We start from the raw sequence: 20,723 nt of genomic DNA, 5'->3' as shown, positions 1-20,723 counted from the left end.
CTATTATTATTTATTTATTCCTGATTCTACATAACATTTGGAAGTAGGTATATTGTTACTAAGCTAAGAAATTATTGAATAATTTTTATATAATTTTCGAATACAGTTGACCAACAGCAGTATTGTATTGTCATGCCAGCTGTCTAATAGAGTACTTGAAGATTAGCTTTGATTAGCATAGACTTTTCTGATAAGTAGGTTACTCATAGTTTCATTGGAAAAAGTGACAACGTAATTAGTTTCGAGTGAATCATTTTATTGATAAACGTATTATGAGCGCCGTTTTTTCTTGGAAGGCTCGGCGTCGCTGTCTTCTTGGTCGCTCTCTGCTGGCGACAGGTTCTCTTCTGGGGCCTCGTCGTCTAGAAGGACACAGAAAAGTGATTCTGGTGTTAGTAAGTACGAAATTGATATCTAAACGCAATGCAACGTTTAAAAACATTCCGAAATATTTCCCCAGTTGGTTTTTTCTTATGTTAGCTTCAACTACCCGTAAAGGTTTTCCAATGAAATTTTTGATTCAAGATGTAAACACATTATAGACGGTTTACACTTTGATTTAACACAGACTAATTTATGAGAAGGGCGGATGAAGGCTTAATGTTTCGCAACTAACCTTTGGCAACCTGATTCATTTCGCAACTTTTCATTTAGCAAACTCTTGAACTGTTAATATTTCAGGATTTGTTTCAGGGCCATCGTGTCGTGTGTAGAACACTTTAGGTTAGGTTAGGTTAGTTTTATAAAAATCCTGAAATATTTACAGTTTCAGAAATATTAAACAGTTACGAAATGTGAATCATCAAAAATAAGTGAATCAGGTTGCCAAACGTTAGTTGCGAAACATTAGTGAACCATGGTAGATGCTTAAAACTCTTGCGACTTGTCATTCCGTTGTGCTAATAAATGTGGGAATGGTAATGACGTTTAACCGACCGGTCAAAACGCTCGAATATTCACCCAGGTACTATCGAACCAACTGGATCGTGACCCCCTGTGAAAACCTTCGTAGAAAAAGTCATAGTGACATCACAATGCTTGACAAGGGAGCAAGGACGTCGCCAGCCGAGCTGGGCAAGTTGATAGTCGAGAGCACAAACTTTAGTACTTAGGACTTTTTTTTAATCTCTAGGAGGGCGGGTAGGGGGGGCAGCTGCCCCTCCCTGCCCCCCCCTTGGCGACGCCCTTGCAAGGGAGTTCATTATGAATGACACTTAACGTTGTACGGTGGGTAAAAAAAAAAACTGGTTATTTCAATACATAATAACAAAAAAAAAATCCGCTTAGACTCTAAGAAGCAAATGGTTCGACTGTAAATTAGTATGCGATTATGCGTGCCGCGATTCTTATTACATTGTCATTAATGTCTAATTTTGACAAAATCACGCGTCTTCGTGGATGGCACTAGGTATACTGACCGTTATCAACAGTGCTGTCAGCTATGTCGGGGTCCTGGTCCTTAAGCATTTCCTCTATGACCGGACCGCGTATCCGGAAGTCTCGCGCCGTACCCAGCGCCAAGTATTGTTGCAGGTTTACCTGCGATTATAACAATTTATGAGAACCAGTTCGTGAAAGAAATGTTGACACTATTAAACAATAACAAACAAGACAAGACTCTTAACAAAACACACTTGATTTCCGCCCTGAAAACCAGATTATCAGAGAAATAGATCATCATCATCATCATCATGTCAGCCGAAAGACGTCCACTGCTGGACATAGGCCTCCCCCAAGGCTCTCCACTCAGACCGGTCTTGTGCTTTTCGCATCCACCACGATCCCGCGATCTTAACCAGGTCGTCGCTCCATCTTGTTGGAGGTCTACCGACAGCTCGTCTCCCGGTCCGCGGACGCCATTCGAGAACCTTTTGACCCCATCGGCCATCAGTCCTGCGAGCAATGTGCCCCGCCCATTGCCACTTCAGTTTCGCAATACTTCGAGCTATGTCGGTAACCTTAGTTCTACTGCGGATATCATCATTTCTAATTCTATCCCACAGAGAAACTTTGAGCTTCCTCATGAGGCCCATCGTTAGCGCCCACGTCTCAGATCCGTATGTCATCACTGGCAACACACACTGGTCAAAGACTTTTGACTTCAAACACTGCGGTAATTTGGATGAAAAGACACTGCGAAGCCTCCCGAACGCTGCCCAGCCGAGTCGGAGAAATAGATAAATATATAGAATTGAATTGGTAAACAATTAAACATATAATGAGCGGCAAAAAATCTGGTCCTCAAATGTATGCAGTATAAGGTAATTTTGTATATAGTGGGCCAAACTTTGTGCCGCTGAGTATTTATACAAGATAAATCAAAACCTGTCAGAATTTCTGAGGGGTACCGTAAACTGCTTCAACTTTGCTCTCTGGCCCCAACATTGCCTGATTCGATTTAGAGTCGATAACTTAGCACCCTTTAGGTTTCCGTGTAGATAAAAGTTTAAAACCTATAAGAGTGCTAAGTTATCGACTCTTAATCAAATCAGGCAATGTTGGGGCCAGAAGGCAAAATTGAAGCAGTTTACGGTAGGTACCCTCAAAAACACTCGCGTCTAATATTGGTCTGAAGCGATCAGAATTAACTTTTGCTACGCCTCTAAAGACTGGTTTAGACCTGCAAGAAAAATCGTGCAACTTGCATTACACTGTGAGGCCGTAATACCAACGAGTTTGTAGTGGTCAATCGAGCGCCGCAACGCAATACAACTTGCACGATTTTTCTTGCAGGTCTACACTGGGCTTTAGGGCCTATGCTAACTGGTACGGGTGCAGGTAACCGTCAGCTAGCGTAGGCCCTTACGTCGGACGCTGATGCTTACTTTGGCTTTGGCGGCTAGCAGCACAACTTGCTTGTTGAACTGTTCGGCCTCGAACACGAGCCGCGGTATGAGCTTAGTGTCGCTGAGAACTTTGCGCGCCTTCTGGTGCTCCTGCGACGCCTCGAGATAAGTCACCAAATTGTCAATCACCGTGGAAAACTTTTTGCCGCATAGCTTTAGCAGGCGCTCCAAACTGGACGGGTAGAAAGGGTCGTTAGAATGGTTATAGCTATGAGAAGTGTTGCATTGCAATTCAATTATATGAACAGTTTTTCCTTAAAGTTCTGACGTTACTATCCGTCGAAATTCCATGCAAAGGCATCCGGCGAAGTTACCCGAGAAACTACAATGAACGAGTTTTTGTTCGATGTGCGACAAATACGTAGGAATAATTTGAAAATGTCTCTAATACTCTCGTCCTCACCAAGCTTGGCCGAATTGCGTTTATAGGGTACGGGGAGCTGCAAATCGAGCTTACCGCACGACGGGCAGTACAGTCGGCGGCAGCAGGCGCGCGAGCGCGACCAGCAGCGAGTACAGTCGCGCGCAGGCGTGCAGCACGCGCGCGCTGCCGCCGCCCACGCAGCACCGCAGCTTGGCCGCGCGGCTCGTCCACGTCGTCAGCTGGCACAGCTGGATCACTATACTCTTGTAAAGCTCCTTTAGTTCTGTGCCCAAAAAACAATTGAAATTTAAGTAAGTAATAGTACATGGTGATGGTAAAGGTTGCCTGGAAGAGATCGCTCTGAAGCGATAAGGCCGCCTATTGCTTACCTCAGAAAGAAATCTCGTAATTCTAATACTCTCTCGTTCGTAATTCCTTATTTACCGCCCTTTAGACACAATGTACTCATTGCAGTGTTGTAATTTTGTTTTAAAATCAATCTATTTGTGACTTTTTTTTATTATTATTTTTTTATTTGACTGGATGGAAAACGAGCAAATGGGTCTCCTGATGGTAAGAGATCACCACCGCCCATAAACATCTGCAACACCAGGGGTATTGCAGACGCGTTGCCAACCTAGAGGCCTAAGATGGGATGCCTCACGTGCCAGTAATTTCACCGGCTTTCTTACTCTCCACGCCGAAACACAACACGTCGACTTCACGTCATAATGACGTCACCCGCACCAAAGTTACGCTACCTGCGCGTACGTATATGTTCGGTTACAGTCACAGCTCGCTAGTGCAGCTGGCCTGTCGCCTCACCCCGGTCTATCCTCTGGTGGTGCGCGTGCGCGGCGAGCGGCAGCGCGGCGCCGAGGTCCTTGGCCCGCAGCAGCAGATGCTCCGCGCACTTGTACCGCGCCTCCAGGTGCCCGCACACCTGGAGGAGCACCGCGTGGCCCGTGCGACAGTCTACGGCCGGGAACGTGTCCGGCTCCTCGCCTCCAGCTGACGTGTCTTCCTCCTGATACGAGATACAATGCTTATTATACTGTAGACTAAAACACGAGGGGCGGAACGTAATGAATGGGCAACTAGTACGACAGGCACACAGGCACACACGCACGCACGCACGCACGCACGCACAATAAATGTTGACTACGAGAGATGTAGACATTTTGCGACACGGCCATTTCACGATGTGGCCTATGAACCGTGTGGTCATTTTGCGAATAAGTCACTCTACTCGGTGACCCTGTTCATGCAAGTTCGGAAGCGATCGTTCTCGCCTACCGCCAGTTGAAACGGTCAGCCTTGGTAGGAAACTATCTAAAACTTCAGTTTATCCAACTTTGCGGTTCCATTCGAACTAGTAAGGAAACCCTGTGCCGATGGAGCGTCCAGCGCGGCTATACTCACGTCGATCCTGCCCAGCGCGCTGGCCAACTTGTCCAGCAAGCCATCCAGCAGCGGCGCGTCCTGCTGCTGCCGGCAGCTCGCCGTCAAAAGCGGCGGCACGAGGGACAGACACTCCTGCTTACTAGAGCGGACGTAGTCTTCCAGCTTAAGTATAACCTGGGAAAGAAGGTTTTGAATTCCTTCAGTTAATGTGTGTATACAGATTAGTATGAACGCCTGTACGTGGTAGCTAAGTTAAGCCGGAACTGAATTGAAGTACACGTGATTCTCGTTTGAGCATCCTCTGGTGCATTTAGAGACTCCAGATCCTCATTTAATTGCGGAAAAAATGCGATTTATCGGACAAGTGCAACACCATGCCTTCAGACTTCTGATATAATTATATCTCTGCCAAGAAACACTACCCATTGGTGGCGTAACGTCAGATTTGTCCGTGGTAAAGCCCAAGCAATTGCCGCTTTTAAAAGAAAGAAAGAAAGAAAATACATTTATTTAACGCCATAAAAACAAACATAGGAACAAACATAGAACAAATAAAGACATACATGACGCTAAACAGGTCCCCACTCAGCATAATGCCACGGCAAGCCGTGGCGCTGATTTTCAGTGAGGACCTTATCTAAAAACTAACTTAAAATAAAAATTCAAAATAAAATAAAACAAATATTAATTTGTATGGCAACACCGGCTTAAACAGTTCAATCGTGTGCAGTTGAAATGTTTTAAGTCACCGCCAAAAGTGTACTTTTCAAATATGAATAATGCATATTACTGTTAAAATGGTTATTTAAAAACAACATGCTACATACTTGACTCCTTAAAAACAAAAACACAGGTATTCCTATTAAAAGTATCTTACTTGACTAAATAGTCTAAATAGTCTTTTAGTTTTCTTAAATCCTTATTTCATGTTGTCCTATTTTATCTTTCTTTTTTGTATAAGGCAAGCCGGCCGATGAGAATATGTCATGGCCGCTTCACCACTGCTACCCATAACACAGGCTTTCTTTACTCTGGAAGTAGCTCAAATGATTTTAACAGTCATCAGATGTTTATTTATCTAACTTACCGCAGTATATCTCTCGCAGGGCAACGTCGGCGCCTCCAACAGCACAGTCACCACTTGCCCGAGCGCTGCGACCAATTTCTTGACCACCAAGTCTCTCTCTTCTTCGACACTTTCCGCCTCTATTTGCATTAGTGCTGTGTGTGTTTGCTCCAGTATCGCAGCTATGCATGTTGATTCTTCAGTTTCAATAAGATTTGCTGGGAAAAGTATTTGTACGGTTCAATAACGCACAACACTTTTTAGATTAGAGTCGCGCCCTACTTTATTTATACGTCGCAGCGCCGACAACAGCACTTTTACCTAAGACCGCACTAGTATATACTAATATTAACGCTTACTCTCACACTCTTAAAACAAACTTAAAAGATACACGGTCTCAATATACTAGCTTGTTACCTTAAACGTATAAATATCAATAAATTACTAAAGAGTCATAACTTTAACTTATCTCCAACAACCTCAACAAGGAGCCCTCCGGAACTCGGTAGCGGCCCTTACAAGTATTGTTGTCGTAGTAAGTATTGAAATATACGGGCGGCCCGTGTTTGTGTGAATAGGAAATCCATGGTCGTTTATAGATCACATACGTATTGTTGTAGTAGGTTAGGCAATATTGATTGATGCAACACCAAAATTGATTTACTAACCAATTGTAATTGAATTGAGACCTATTGGTTGGATTGATTTACCAAAATTCGTAGGTGTAGAAGATGAAATAATGCAAGCGGGGTTTTCGAAACCCTTTGTATAATGTTATTAGACGACCAGATGGCCTAGTGGTTAGAGAACCTGACTACGAAGCTTGAGGTCCCGGGTTCGATTCCCGTGTCGGGGCAGATATTTGTATGAAAAATACGAATGTTTGTTCTCGGGTCTTGGGTGTATTTAATTATGTATCTATCTATATAATTAAATTTATCCGTTGCTTAGTACCCATAACACAAGTTTTGCTAAGCTTACTTTGGGACTAGGTCAATTGGTGTGAATTGTCCCGTGATATTTATTTATTTATTTATTTTTACTTACTTATTGTAGATAGCAAGCCATCAACTTTCATAGTGTTGTTAGGAGAGAATATCACAGACAGGCACTCCTTGAATAACTCCACACAAGCCAGGGTCGTCGTGTCATCGAAGTCACACATATCTTGAAATCTAATAGAAAAAGAAAACATTTTAATAAGAAAATTTACCATGAGCTTTATGGGAAAGGAAATTATCGTGAGAAAACCTATAGAAACAGCTATTACATGCACCACTTGTTTCGCTGTGTTAACCAGTCTGCTCAGTGACATTAGGGCAAAACCAAATGGAGAAACGCGTGCTAAATACGCACGCTGCTGCGTTGGTTGTACATAAAAGTGTTCACCGACTGGTGTTAGCAGCGCCGGCCCCAGGGTAGAGCAGAGAAGCGGTCGCTCTAGCTAGGCGCCAGATGGCAAAGGTCGCCATTTTCCAGTTTTCAGTGCAAAATAAAACTATGATCATAGTCAAAGAGGAGAAGTAAGTTCACTACAAACAAAAGTACATCGCGCGGCTTAAATGTGTGCGCGCCGGTTGGCGCCAGCACGCACGCACCCACCGCACACACTGATAATTTAAGGAGGATTAAGTTTTCTTTAGTCTGCGCTGCCGTCGGTGCTGTAGGTTTTGATTTTAGCTCGTTCGTCTTGCGCTCGCTTCGCGAGATGATCGTAATGTACGTTTTGTATACGTACTTACGTATTTTTTTGTATTAGGTATAGTTGTAAATTAGTAGTATATAAGTGTAGTGTAATAGTTTCGTGCAGGGACATATGAAAAATAATAGATACCTGCCTACCTATAAACAATATAGTTATAGAATTATGTGTAGGTAAACATGAGTAGTATGTACACAGTCGCCACACTCCGGCGAATTTATAAATAATATTTTTAAATTTGGTAATAATAATACAGAGGCATAGAATCTTGTTTGTCTAGACACAGACATGAGACAATTTTAAGTTAACTTTCGTACTAAAATTATTTGCCGGTAGGTAATTAATCTAAAATAGAAACGACATTTTCCTAAAGGGTCGGAGTTTACATACTTCTCGTCTTTTACTATGCTATGATGGCGCATTCTGAAAGGCGTGGAAGCGATGCAGACAATCTGGCTCTACCTTGATCGAGCTGGCTGTTGCTAACGAGTATATTCACTAACCTGCAAATGCAGCGGTTGTAGATAACAGCCGCTACAGGCACCACTTGTTTGGCGGCGTGCTTGTCAGTCTGAGCGGCGACGACAGAGCGCACACAACGCAGAGCCCAGTGGTGGAACTCGCGCGAACTGCGCACGCGGTTGCGTTGCTCGCTGCTGCACCAGGGTACTTCCTCGCTGAGATAAATAAATAATGATGCTTTTTAGAGTTCCGTACCCAAAGGATGCCAACGGGACCCTATTATTGAGACTCCGCTGTCTGTCTGTCAGTCCGTCTGTCACAGGGCTGTCTTGACCTCTCCTCTACTGTGACCGCTATAACAACAAATGCTAAAAATAAAATAAAGGGGGTCGCCAAACAAGAAGCGCGTTTTTTTTGTTGCTAGGCATTGTTATTCGTTGCTAGGCGTGCAAGGTGACAGCCGACAGTTGCTAGGGGCTAGTTGATTCGTTTGACGAATACTTTGGGAACCAGGGGCAAAAAGTACAGTCAGCAAAAAAGCTCGCATTAGAATTTTTGACAAAAACTTGTTACTGAACTGTTTTTAAAACATTGTACGGAGGTAAAGAAACCTTCATGTACGAGTCTAACTCGCATTTGACCGATTTTTAAATGTCCGTGCCGTGGTCCGTGGCCTGGCCATTGCCACAACAAACAGCTAATTCGCTTGGCTATGTCAGTGAGTGTTCTACTTATTTCCTCACTAGCAGTATTTCCGTAGCAGCTAATAAGAGATTATAATTCAACAGTTTTATAAAGCCAATCTTACCTGTAAAGTAATTCAATAATTCGTAAACAGAACGTGAGGTCCCATACACATGGTAAGGGCTTGAACGGCGACCCGCGGTCTTTGGTCAGGCTGGACACTTTGAGCGGCCCTTTCTCTTTGTCTTTCTGCGATTTCTGGCTCTTCTGCGTTTTTGTTGTGTCTCTGGTGTCGTTTAAAGATGACTTGCTGCCCTTTTTGCCTAATTTTGGTGCCGCCTAAAGAGATAAAAAAACGAATGGTATATCTATTATCAATGAGTCTACTGTGCAGTACTTTTAAAATATACTCAGCGGCACAAAATTTGGCCCACTCTACATATAAAATTACTGATGACTGCATACATTTGAGGGCCAGATTTTTCACCGCTCAGTATATGTAAGGAACTACAATATTAACTTCATTAATAGGCCTGAAGCATACTACCAAAGAATCAAAAGCAACTATCGAATACATACCTGACAAAGGATATTTCTAAAGCTAGTAGTATTTTCAATAATTACAATGGATATTGTAACTTATTACTAAAACAATAATGTTGAATTTCCAAGTCAATGCAATGCTATATCGCCTCTACCTTTTTTAAGGGTTAATTTAATTGATTTTGGACAAATTTTATATGTCATATTTTCTTGGCAATTGCATTTAGGCTCGTGAAAAATGTAAGTCATTTACTTAGTAAACATGTATAAATAAAGTAGATGTTCATATATTCGAGAAATTACTTAAATACTTAGGGAAATTCCGTGCAAAACACAAAATCCTTAGAAAAAAAATGCCTTAAGTCCCACAGCAATTCTGTGCACAACATATTGTTATGTACAACAGGTCATTTACTTAAGTTTTTCACCTATAGCTTATTTTTTTTATATATTTACCTTGGTCTGTTCCAACAGTTCTGTATAACCCTTAAACAACTTAAGCACTGTGGTAGCAGCGCGGGAATTTCTTCTGTCCCAGCGCATCACCTTAATAACAAATAAAATGATATTTTAACTCAATATCAAAAAGAAAAAAAATAACAGATTACACTCTGCGGCGAAGAATGTCTTTCGGCGATGTGAAATTCTTTTTCGTTTTATAAAATCTTACCTGATAGGCTATGAGGGATTCATAGCAGGACAATATCTGTTGCACCTTGAGGCTTTTCGCTTTGGACTCTGGAGTCAAATCTGAGAGCCCTGGATCCTCCTATAGACCAAAAATAATAATATTATACACTTAAGAAAGAAAATGTCATACTAATTTGATATATACTGCATAAATTTGAGGACCAGATTTTTTGCCGCTCAGTATACTACTAGACTAACCTCCTGGGGTTCAAAGTGATAATACTAGTACATATTGTTAGCAATAGAACTTATATCTTTTGAAAAAAGAATAAAGTGTAATTTTCTCTGTATCATTCAAATTTACAAAAAAATAAAACCAACTTTATCTAGGAGACATTAAGTTTTAAATTTCGATGTCATTTTATTGTACAGTGGGCCGCAGGAGACTAAGGCTCCGTTTCCACCAGAGATGTGCGAGGATGAGTTGCGAGGAATATGTTTTTCACGAACCAATAGAAACTCTTCATTTACCTATGCTATCCTCACACCACACCGCTCTGTTGGAAACAGTAAGATAAGTATATGAAGCGTTTCTATTGGTTCATGCATGCGTGTCTCACCATATCAATCTGGCCGAGCCTCTCGTTCTCGCTCAGCTGTGCCATGACAGTGGTCAGCTTGCTGCGTAGATTGGCGCCACCGTCAGTCGGCTGGCTCGCCAGGATATCTTCAAGCTCCTCTTCCTCTTCTTGGAGGAATTGGGCAGTCACATACAGCAGGTGGGCGATTGGTTCCTGGTTAATAGTTTTATATTAATTACATGAAAAGTTTTCGTATATACTATGCGTACAACCGAGTAAACTGAATTACGTATCAGACGATACCTTTGTATTACTAATGTCATGTTGATATCCCATCTCCCAAAGAAATCATAGCGAAATTGATTATGAAAAGTAGGTTCTACAGTGGTACGTGACATAAATTAATATTGGTAACTACACACACACACACACACACACACACACTAGCCTTCGTTGCGTTCATAAGGTACTCGTAGTTACTTTAATTTATATCCATACTTAATATTATAAATGCAAAAGTGTGTGTTTGTATGTTTGTCCGTCTTTCACGTCGAAACGGAGCGACGGATCGACGTGATTTTTAGCATAGAGATAGTTTATGGGCCAGAGAGTGACATAGGCTACTTATTTTATCCCGGAAAAATGCAGTTTCCGAGGGAACAGCGCGCGATAACCGAATTCCACACGGGCGAAGCCGCGGGAAAAAGCTACTTTGTAATATAAATACAGAACATAATGAACCTGCTACTGACGCAGTCGGATAACAGTGGTATAATACGCAAAGGACGTTTTGTTCTCTTATAATTTTAAGGTTTTTTTTTTACTCGCGGATGATTGCTCCCGGTCATTTTCGCCTGTTGGGCAAAAACAATTGTTTTGGACTTACGACTAAAATGGCAGTGGCCCCGGTGACCTGCACGCACTTGTCCCACAATAAACACCCTTGATCGTCCTGCTCAGGCAGGTATTTGGACAGGTGTTCGTATATGAACTCCAGTATACACTCGTGAAGCACCGCTTTCTCTTTCACGCAATCGTACAGTTCTGTGAAAAAATCATCAAAAATCAATTACATTCGCACGGGCGGTACTAGAATTACGAACATCGACTCATTAAAGCAATCAGTCTTCGACTTCGGGCTTCTAATAGACTCTCGTTCGTAATTCCTTATTTACCGCCCTTAAGACACAATGTACTATAAACTCATATTTTTTAACCAGCCGCGGAACCGCAGCCGATGTTCAAGGAGCTTCGTGTTACATACCTCTAAACCATTTTACAAGTTTTCGTCCAAAATTAAGTGATTGTCAAAATAGAAAGTGCAGCACTAATATTGCGACATTAAACTTTTATGCCTCTCGTACAAAATCACACGCGTTGGCACTTACTGGTATAAAGCAGTTGTTTGACAGCCACATCTTGTGCGAGGCAGCGCCGCATGACCGACACAACTTCCATACACACCGCCTCGTTCCGTACGCCTGACGCCGCTCTGAAATTGATCACGCACTTGATTTAAAATGGATCAAACGAAAACTGGAGATGACCTCTGGCATTGATATACATGGTGCAAACAGGCTTTTAACAAGCTTTTATTTAGTTTCTTCACCTGTCCCGTTGTCTATCTGTCTGTCTGTCAGTAATCAAATCTTGCAAGTTAACTACGACCAACTACCAGTAGTTGGATTGACTTGAAATTTGGTATACTTATGTAAATTGCGTGACAATACAATAATCTGGTAGTCACATCCTGGTGGTCCGGCCAGGATTGTCTCCGCAGGACGGAACTCTTCAACGGTTAATGGCATCGACTTGAAATTTGGTATGCAAATGTAGTTTGGGTGGCAATGCAAGTACAGTCAACAAAAAGTACAGTCGGCAGAAAAAGCTTGTATTAAAAATGAAAATTTTAGCAAAAACTTATTGTATACATACTTGTGTATAATGTGCCTGTTAGTGCGCTATTTACGAGGAATTCTGATGAAAATGTAATTCCTAACCCAGATTTAACAATTTAATATTTTAATCCTAGACAACAGCATTTTCTGCTGGCGGCTGCCCGGGGTGCCAGGTACTACAGGGCGCCGCGCGCACCAGCTCAACTTAATCACACTTAATTTCAATACCTATTTTATTGATTTAAACCAGCGGTTCTTAACCTTTTGGTCAGGGGGACCTCTTGACAAAATTTCTGTCTTGCCATGGACCACCAACTGTTTGAAGGTAATATACGGTAAAAGTAAAATTATAAATAAATTAACTGTTGCGCCCGCTACTTGACTGGCGCGTCGTTTTGTCAATTCGTTCTTGATGGCAAACAAATCTAGAGTCGGCGTCTTAACTTTTATAGACTTATCTCGTAGGAGTGAGTATGAGTTTTCTATGTGTAAAACAAACACGTTCTGGCTGTCGCTTGACGTATTTAAAAGGGCGCCTAAAGCATGACGTGCCCGGGCCGCCTTGATGGCTAATCCCGGCCCAGCACCCTTTCCTATGGTGTGAGGAAGCTACTCACGCGGTACCGTTCTGCGTGGCGTGAACAATAGTGAGTTGGGTGAGATAGGAAGCGTGGCTGTTCTGCTCGCTGCTCGCACTCTGGCTGCTGCTGAATGTTCCTGACACCTTGACGTGGCGTAGCACGGTCAAGAAGCCGCAGAGCGCGAGGCAGCGGTGAGCGGAATCCCTGGGAATATAAATGCTGTTGGTTCTCCTTAAATAAATAAATAAATAAATATCATGGGACCAATTGACCTAGGCGCAAACAAAGCAAAGCTTCGCTTGTAGGTACGGTCAAGGCGTTTAATTCATTGGCCACCATGGAACCATTTCACAGTAAACGTCATAGTGACATCGCATTAATTAACAAGGAAAGTCGTAATAACTTTTCCTTTGAAAAGGTTCCATGGTGGCCCATGAATTAAATTCCTTGACTGTACTGAAACGGATAAACATTATATTTATCTATAAATACGTACTAAAATGCGTAGTAAACGTTCGAAACTCAGGAGCAAACGTTCATAATTATTCATTTAATTCCTGCCCCGACCAGAGATCGAACCCGGGTCCTCAAGCTTCATAATCTGGTTCTCAAACCACTTGAGATTTTTATACGACTTAGAAAGGGTTTCTGGTCCGTCTCCATCCTCGCACATCCACTGTTTGCCAAGAAAATTAGACAATACCTGGAATATAGCCCCTTTCGGCACACCATGAACAAAGTGTCCCTCGTTCTTATACTGAAGTTAATCAGCGGATACACAGCTTCCAGCACCACCGCCGCGCTCTTAAAGTCCACTGAAGGCTTGCAGTTTTCCAGTATAGTGCTTAGCTGGGAGCATCTCTCGACCGATACTGGTGTCAGTTTGCAAAGGACGAAGAGGCAATCTGTAAATATAAAACATTAATTAGGCGGCGCAGATCAGAGACGCATAGCATCTACTAATCAAACTGTGGATAGAAGCCACGTAGCCAAAGTACCAGAATGCTAGCACTCATAAATCGTAGCCGTTCATCTCTTCAAAATGTAGGGGGCGCTAGGGTCGTTGCAAGTGGAGCGGCATCTGTCTAGGTCAAGGCTGGCCAAGCTCAGGCCCGGGGGCCACCAAGTGGCCAAAGCAGTTGTATTTGGGCCAATCAACTTTTATACCCACACTAATCTGTCCGCGACATTTTTCAAACAATTGCAGATTTTTGTAACTAAACATGTTTTTTTATGTAATTTAATAGATGGTGTACATGAATACATGCCATCCTACGTAAGTTCAACCTATTAAATCGTGAAATATCTTGTTGGAAGTAATATTTTTTGGTAACGCCGGAGACGCCCAGTGTCGGTAAAATAGTTGACCGTTGAGTCGGTGATAGTTGGCCCATTTGCCCGCCAACGCATTGATCGGCCAGCCTTTCTTCTTTGTAATAATTTAGGTAGTAAGGGACCTCTAAAAGGAGTGGCCTGGCGCAGCCTAAGACTTATAAAAATTTTACCACCTAAAAAAAACATGGGCCAGTCTTAGTCAGGGGTCACCAAATGGCGGTCACCTATTTTGTGCGGACCTTAAGTTAACGGTAACTTGTACTGTATTACTGAGACGTAGTTTAATAAAATGTATCCCGCTCTTTAATTGTCTTAGTTGCCGTCAATTCGACAACGGACGACCGGACCGCGATGATAATTTTATTTAAAAAACTGGACCCGTGAAGAAACTAATTGGTGAGCCCTGGTGACCAAAATGTGAACACGATCGTGTTATCGCAAAATGTATACCAAAATTAAATACGCGGCTGGCTCGGGCTGGACCAGGCTATCAGCGGCCGTCGCGGGTTCTGCCAGCCGGCGCACCAGGGGCGTAGCTAGGTAACCAAAGGCCCTGGGGCAAAAAATAAACTAGGGCCCCAACTAAAATATTAAAAATCGTTTGTTCCGTATTCGTCGTGTTCCGAATTCGACGTACTCCAGATTTGTCATTTATAGTTTGTAAGTTAGAGTCCCAGGGGCCCCCTGAGCTTGGCGGCTCGGGCGCACTCACCCGCGTACTGGCGCTGTTCGCAAGCTGTGTGCAGCCGGTCCCCGAGCTGGCTCAGTATGTGCGCGGCGGTCTCTGGCTGAGCCTTGCTGAGCCGCGCCAGTATCAGCTTGCCGTGGGACCAGCACTGCGTGGCCATTGGTTTGCTGCGCGGTACGGCCAGCAGTAGAAACGCTAAGCTGATCAGACCGAGCACCGTCAGCTGGCGATGGTTGGCACTGTAAGGGAATTCGCAGGTCAATACGGAATTTGACTTATTTTTAGGGTTCCGTACCCAAAGGGTAAAAACGGAAACCCTATTACTAAGACTTCGCTGTCCGTCCGTCCGTCCGTCTGTCAACCAACCAACAGGATGTATCTATAAACCGTGATAGTTAGACAGTTGAAATTTTCACAGATTATGTATAACTGTGGCCACTACAAACAACAAATACTAAAAACAGAATAAAATGAATATTTAAATCCCATGCAACAAACATGAATTTTTTGTCGTTTTTTGGTCGATATTAATAACGGCAATAGGTAGAAACTTGAAATATTCACAGAATGCTGTATAGATAATGGTACGGAACCCTTCGTGCGCGAGTCCGACTCGCACTTGGCCGGTTTTCTATTTTATAAATATCAATAGAGCTCTCACAGAGGTCTACATTTTGTAATAATATCAGAGGCCGTATTGTCTAACGCGCTGGCGTTCGCGATCGCATTCACATCTCTTTCTGTCCTCCTCTTATACTATGTGACAGAAAGAAGTGGTGAACGTGATGAAAACGGTTGTGATTCAAAGTGTGTTAGACAATCCAAGTGTGATAGATAAAAACTATCCTATGTCCTTCGTAAGGTTTCAAACTATCCTCGTATCAAATTTCATTTAAATTCAAGAGTTGTCAAATATGTCAGTCGATATAGAGCTAGCCCGCTGACAGCGGAGGTGGTAACGTGGTCGAAACGTCGAGGTATGATATAATAAATTTGATGAAGCACAGTCATTCGAAGCAGATTGGACATATCCGGGACTAGGCGCCTGACGGGTACAAACACGCAAACGCAAACCCCTCCGGCATCTGACAGGACTGATACGAATACGGCGCTAGGCGTCCCATCCCAAGGGTTAAATTAAAACATTACAGGTCGCTGACCTTTCCGTGGTGAGCACTTTGAGCACGCCGGGCACGAGCACGCCGGGCGGCAGCACCGCGCGCGCCCACGCGCTCGCCGCGCGCCAGTGCTCGTCACACTCGCGCTGCTCTATCGCCGCCCTTATCACCTGCAAACAACATCATCAACAGCATACGTTACCTAAGAGCGTAGCCGAGTTGCCCAGGAGTAAATTCAGAGTTATCTAAATTATATCAGTTGCTTATAGCGCATCGCACACAGAGGGCGGGCACGGGTCGGACGCGTGAGCCCTGAGCCGCACGGTTCGTTGTATTCACGGTCGGGCCGGCGACGGGCCCGCAGCGGCTATCGAGAGGTAGTGTGTTTAAAGATGTCGGAAGAGTCGGACACGGAAGAGGAATTACTTTATCTACTTATTGATTGATATCCTGCGCGCTGTTTGTGTCGACCCGTCCCGCGCCTGGCCCGCGCCCGCCGTCGGTGTGATGTCGTCCATATACCGCTATGTAAATAGGCCCGCTACCGACCCGCACCCGTCGTCTGTGTGTGTTGGGCTTTAGTCACGTACATCTAAACAATCAGCCTTGCAGTCTCCCTGGTCGGACACAGCCAGTGCTATGTCCAGCAGAAACGGGGCTCTCAGCAGCTGCGTCTTAGGCCAACCGCGCAGGAGCTTCCGGATAAGCTTGGTCTCCATAACGCCCTCTGTTATGTGGTAGATGCAGGTGGACAGACAACGACTCAGCTCTGCTGGACTGTGGGGGACTAGAAGTTTACCTTGGTTATTTATAAGACTACACCGAATCATAAAAATAAAATTACTACATTTGCAACAACAGAACTGTCTCGAAAACATGTTAAGAAATTTTGCCAAAAAAGAAGGCTTGAAGGTAAATAGTGTAGGGGTACAACAGGGCTACTACGAAACTCGAAACTCGCAGTTCGTGTCGTGCGGTCCTTCTGACACTTATACTATTTAATACGAGAGCGAGAGGGACTGCACGACACGAACTTCGAGTTTCGAGTTTCATAGTAGCCCTGCTGCACACGCCCGGACTGTCGAAAACCCGAGTTCGATTACCGGGTTCGGCCTTATTTTTTTCTTTTTTTTTCAATGCGTTCTTGCGGTAATATTTATAAGTAAAATAATTCTTAACGGGAAAACTAAAATTAAATATAATAACTCTAAAGTAAAATTTTCTGATGTCGCACCAATATCATCAATATCCATAGTAGTGGACTCGGAATCACCCGGCGGTGGTTCCAGCTTGCTGTACAGTCTGACGCTAAAATAATGACTGAGATGTGACAGCACTATATCAAAGTCGTGGGTCTGGCACAGTCTGAAAAAAAAATTAACACAACTGAATCAGATTTCAGTTTAACGCATTCAGTGTCTACAATCCACTGCCTACTAAGTAGGCCCTACTTAATATTATAAATGCGAAAGTGTGTGTGTTTGTATGTTTGTCCGTCGAAACAGAGCGACGGATCGACGTGATTTTTGGCATAAATAAATATCAAATAAATAAATCTCATGGGACACTTGACACCTATTAACCTAGTCCCAAACTAAGCAAAGCTTGTACTATGGATACTAGGCAAGACAACGGATAAACATACTTATTACTTATATGTATAGATAAATACATACTTAAATACATATTAAACATCCAAGACCCAAACCACTTGGCCATCCGGTCGTCAAAACTTACTGTAGTTAAAAAATAAGGCATCTAATGTTTTTCTAGTAATTTAATGTTTTTATTACTATTTTTTCAAAATAAAAGCTATTTTGGTGTTTTGTTCTTCCATTTTCTTTTTTTTTCTATCATCTTCCGTTTGCATTTCTCATTTAAAATTACTTTTACGTAGCGATTTTACTACTAGTGCCCTTTCCATATTATTTTTAAAGTGATGCCTTGGGAGTATCTAAAAATATTTTACTGGCTCAATTCTTCATAAGCTAAGGTAGTTTTTAAAGTAATTTGTAAAAATAAAAAAATCACCTTTGAAACTTTATTTTTTTTTTAATCTACTCAAATTATGATGACATGAGTTAAAATGGAATTGTTATTTGTTAGACCCGCTATCTCACTAATTCCGAAAAAAAAAACACGGTCATAGGTCGAACAGTTTAGCTGCCACTAAGAAATTATACCTGAAATCTGACATTTCTGAAATTTTCACTAAAATGCTCATAGCTCTGAAACAAATGAAAATCGCTGAACATACAGGGGGGTCGATTGGTAGCTCCTGAGGTCCCTTACCTTTGGTCTTCATTTGATCGACCCCCGTATACACCCTATATATTATAAGAAATGTGTGAATGGGTTGCCTGAATAAGTTTTTGGTTTGACAATTTTTTTCATACTTTCTTTGATGCTTAATTTGATGAATCTGATGATATCATATATGGCGAATTCCGTCCACTAGTTTAGGCTACAGAGGACAAAAAGAATTGAAATACAAACATACATATGCTCTATAATCATCTCTCCTTCAGGCATACAGGGGAAAAAATGACACACACACACTTCAAGGTCTTAATTAGATTCTTACTTGAGGAGCTGATGCACCAACGCCGGCAAGGTATCCGGAGGGAAGTCTATGATGTAGGTACAGATCTTGTTTACCACTTGCTTGTGGTCGTTACGCGACAGTTGCATGTCACTGAAACATTCAATATTGTTAGTACATAATGGTTGCCTGATGAAAATGTTACGCCACCTATATGTTTTTGCCAGATAAATCTATACTAATATTATAAAGAGGAAAGATTTGGATTTTTGTATTTTTGGATGTTTGTTACAAATTAACTCAAAACTTCTAGACTGATTCAAAAAATTCTTTCCCTATTAGAATTCTCAATTATTCCAAAGTGCCATACCATCCATCCCAGCCTATATATGTCCCACTGCTGGGCATAGGCCTCCTCTCAGAACGAGAGGGCTTGGACCGTAGTTCCCACGCAGGCCCAGTGTGGATTGGGAACTTCACCCATACCATTGAATTGCTTCGCAGGTTTGTGCAGGTTTCCTCACTAAGTTTTCCTTCACCATAAAGTTTGTGGTAAATTTCAAATGTAATTCCGTACATGAATTTTGAAAAACTCAAGAGGTGCGAGCAGGGGTTTGAACCACCACAGCTTCCAGGCCACCACAGCTTCCAGCTCAATTATTCCAAAGTGCCATAGGCTATATTTATTACCAGAAAACTATTTTTTTTTATTTTGCCCGTGCGAAGCCAGGGCAGGTCAATAATAATAAATAAAACAAGTTGTTACACAACCATAATACTGCTGCCTACTAACTTAAACATAGCAGCCAGCTGCACAAGCTGTCCCTCCGACCAGTTGCACTGACATAGAGTCCGCACACACTGCTCTTTGTACTCCCCACTGCTCATCTCTGTCCCGCAGTGCTTGACATTGTCAGTGGGTGATATTGCATTCAAACACTCAGGCAATATGTCTTTCCATCTGAAATACAACACAAATAAACAAATAATAAAATAAATAAATAAATAAAATAAATTTTAGATATACTTAGTACTTTTGGTCTTTTCTGAACCCTCCGAATAGGAGGCTGGATGTGTCTTTAATTTTTTTGTTCACTTGCCTCATACAGTGTTAAACCGATTTTAAACTAATGATTAAATTAAGCCTGTGAAATTACTGGCACTTGAGGTATCCCATCTTAGGCCTCTAGGTTGGCAACGCATCTGCAATACCCCTGGTGTTGCAGATGTTTAAGGGCTGTGGTGATCTCTTACCATCAGAAGACCCACTTGATTGTTTGCCATCCAGTCGAATAAAAAAAAAACTTCTATTGGATAAGTAAAGTACTTACATCATATTCACATCTCTGTTATCAACAATAGACTGCACACTTTCATTACACCAGCGGACAAGCTCATCTACATTAGCTCTTGTAAACTCAAGGCAAAGTCTACTTATTATATCTCCACAGTGGGTAAGAGATGTTGACTCCTTTCTTAGTGTTTTGATGATTATATCAACTACCTGCAATCAATGTTTTGCATAGGTATAATGACAAAATATGGGTTGATACAAAAATTACAAAAAAAAAAAACTATATCAAACGCTGTATCTACTCTGATTTTGGATCTAGCCGAAGAAGTACTGTTCTCTGATAAGCCGTTTAGTAGGCAGTCCACTATTTTGCATCCATCACTATTCAAAATTCGCCGCGGCAAATACTTCAATATCTGCAAAAACAAACGTGTTCAAACTTGATTTCGAGTCAGAGTTTGTTGTCATAAATGAAAGTACAACAAAATACCACCTGTTCAATGTTTAACTTGCAAAACTCCCGTAAATCGACTCGCTTACTATTCACTCGGCCTAGTTCCTTGATATTTGCGAATATTTCATTTATTTCCATTTTGTTTTCGGAAATAATAAAGTCTCAAACGAACTAAGGAATATGAATGACGTCCCGCCAAAATAATATGAACGACAATGACGACAGATAGTTAGTTAGTAGTAGTACCATAGAGAAACTTATTTAATGGTTAGTCTGATAGTACAGTACTGACAGTTGACAGTTAAAATGTTGTACGTATACGAGTCGATCGAAACTTATCAAACAATATCGATAGACCCAAATTAATTTCGATGTCAAAAAAATGACACTTTTTTATACTATCAATTAGCGCTTTCGGAAATACCGTCAATGCTGTCATCAACGAGCTCTGCCCTCATGCCCCTCCTCCCCCTCCTTAAATCAGCCCTCGATACTATCTCACTTTAAAATAAAGGCAGCACAAGACTCAAA

At 42.2% G+C, this 20,723-nt stretch overlaps 1 protein-coding gene across 1 annotated transcript; it reads right to left on the bottom strand.

The window, feature by feature from the left end:
* Nucleotides 1-239: 239 nt before the first annotated feature.
* On the bottom strand, nt 240-20,411 carry LOC141428912 (Fanconi anemia group I protein homolog). The gene is made up of 26 exons (XM_074088974.1): nt 20,232-20,411; nt 20,041-20,154; nt 19,776-19,948; nt 19,238-19,405; nt 18,487-18,597; nt 17,137-17,267; nt 16,493-16,689; nt 15,945-16,072; nt 14,809-15,023; nt 13,465-13,666; nt 12,798-12,965; nt 11,671-11,774; nt 11,169-11,326; nt 10,322-10,495; nt 9,742-9,840; nt 9,528-9,617; nt 8,653-8,867; nt 7,886-8,059; nt 6,728-6,855; nt 5,702-5,898; nt 4,633-4,788; nt 4,036-4,237; nt 3,304-3,493; nt 2,826-3,018; nt 1,419-1,539; nt 240-362 (listed from the first exon to the last, which is right to left on the bottom strand). Exons 1-26 carry the CDS (start codon nt 20,328-20,330, stop codon nt 271-273), a joined length of 3,999 nt encoding a protein of 1,332 aa, XP_073945075.1. The 5' UTR covers nt 20,331-20,411; the 3' UTR covers nt 240-270.
* Nucleotides 20,412-20,723: the final 312 nt, after the last annotated feature.

Source organism: Choristoneura fumiferana, chromosome 6 (genome assembly GCF_025370935.1).
Source record: "Choristoneura fumiferana chromosome 6, NRCan_CFum_1, whole genome shotgun sequence".
Classification (NCBI taxonomy): domain Eukaryota; kingdom Metazoa; phylum Arthropoda; class Insecta; order Lepidoptera; family Tortricidae; genus Choristoneura; species Choristoneura fumiferana.
Note: the sequence above shows the minus strand (reverse complement) of the source record. Positions and strands in the feature narration are given on the sequence as shown.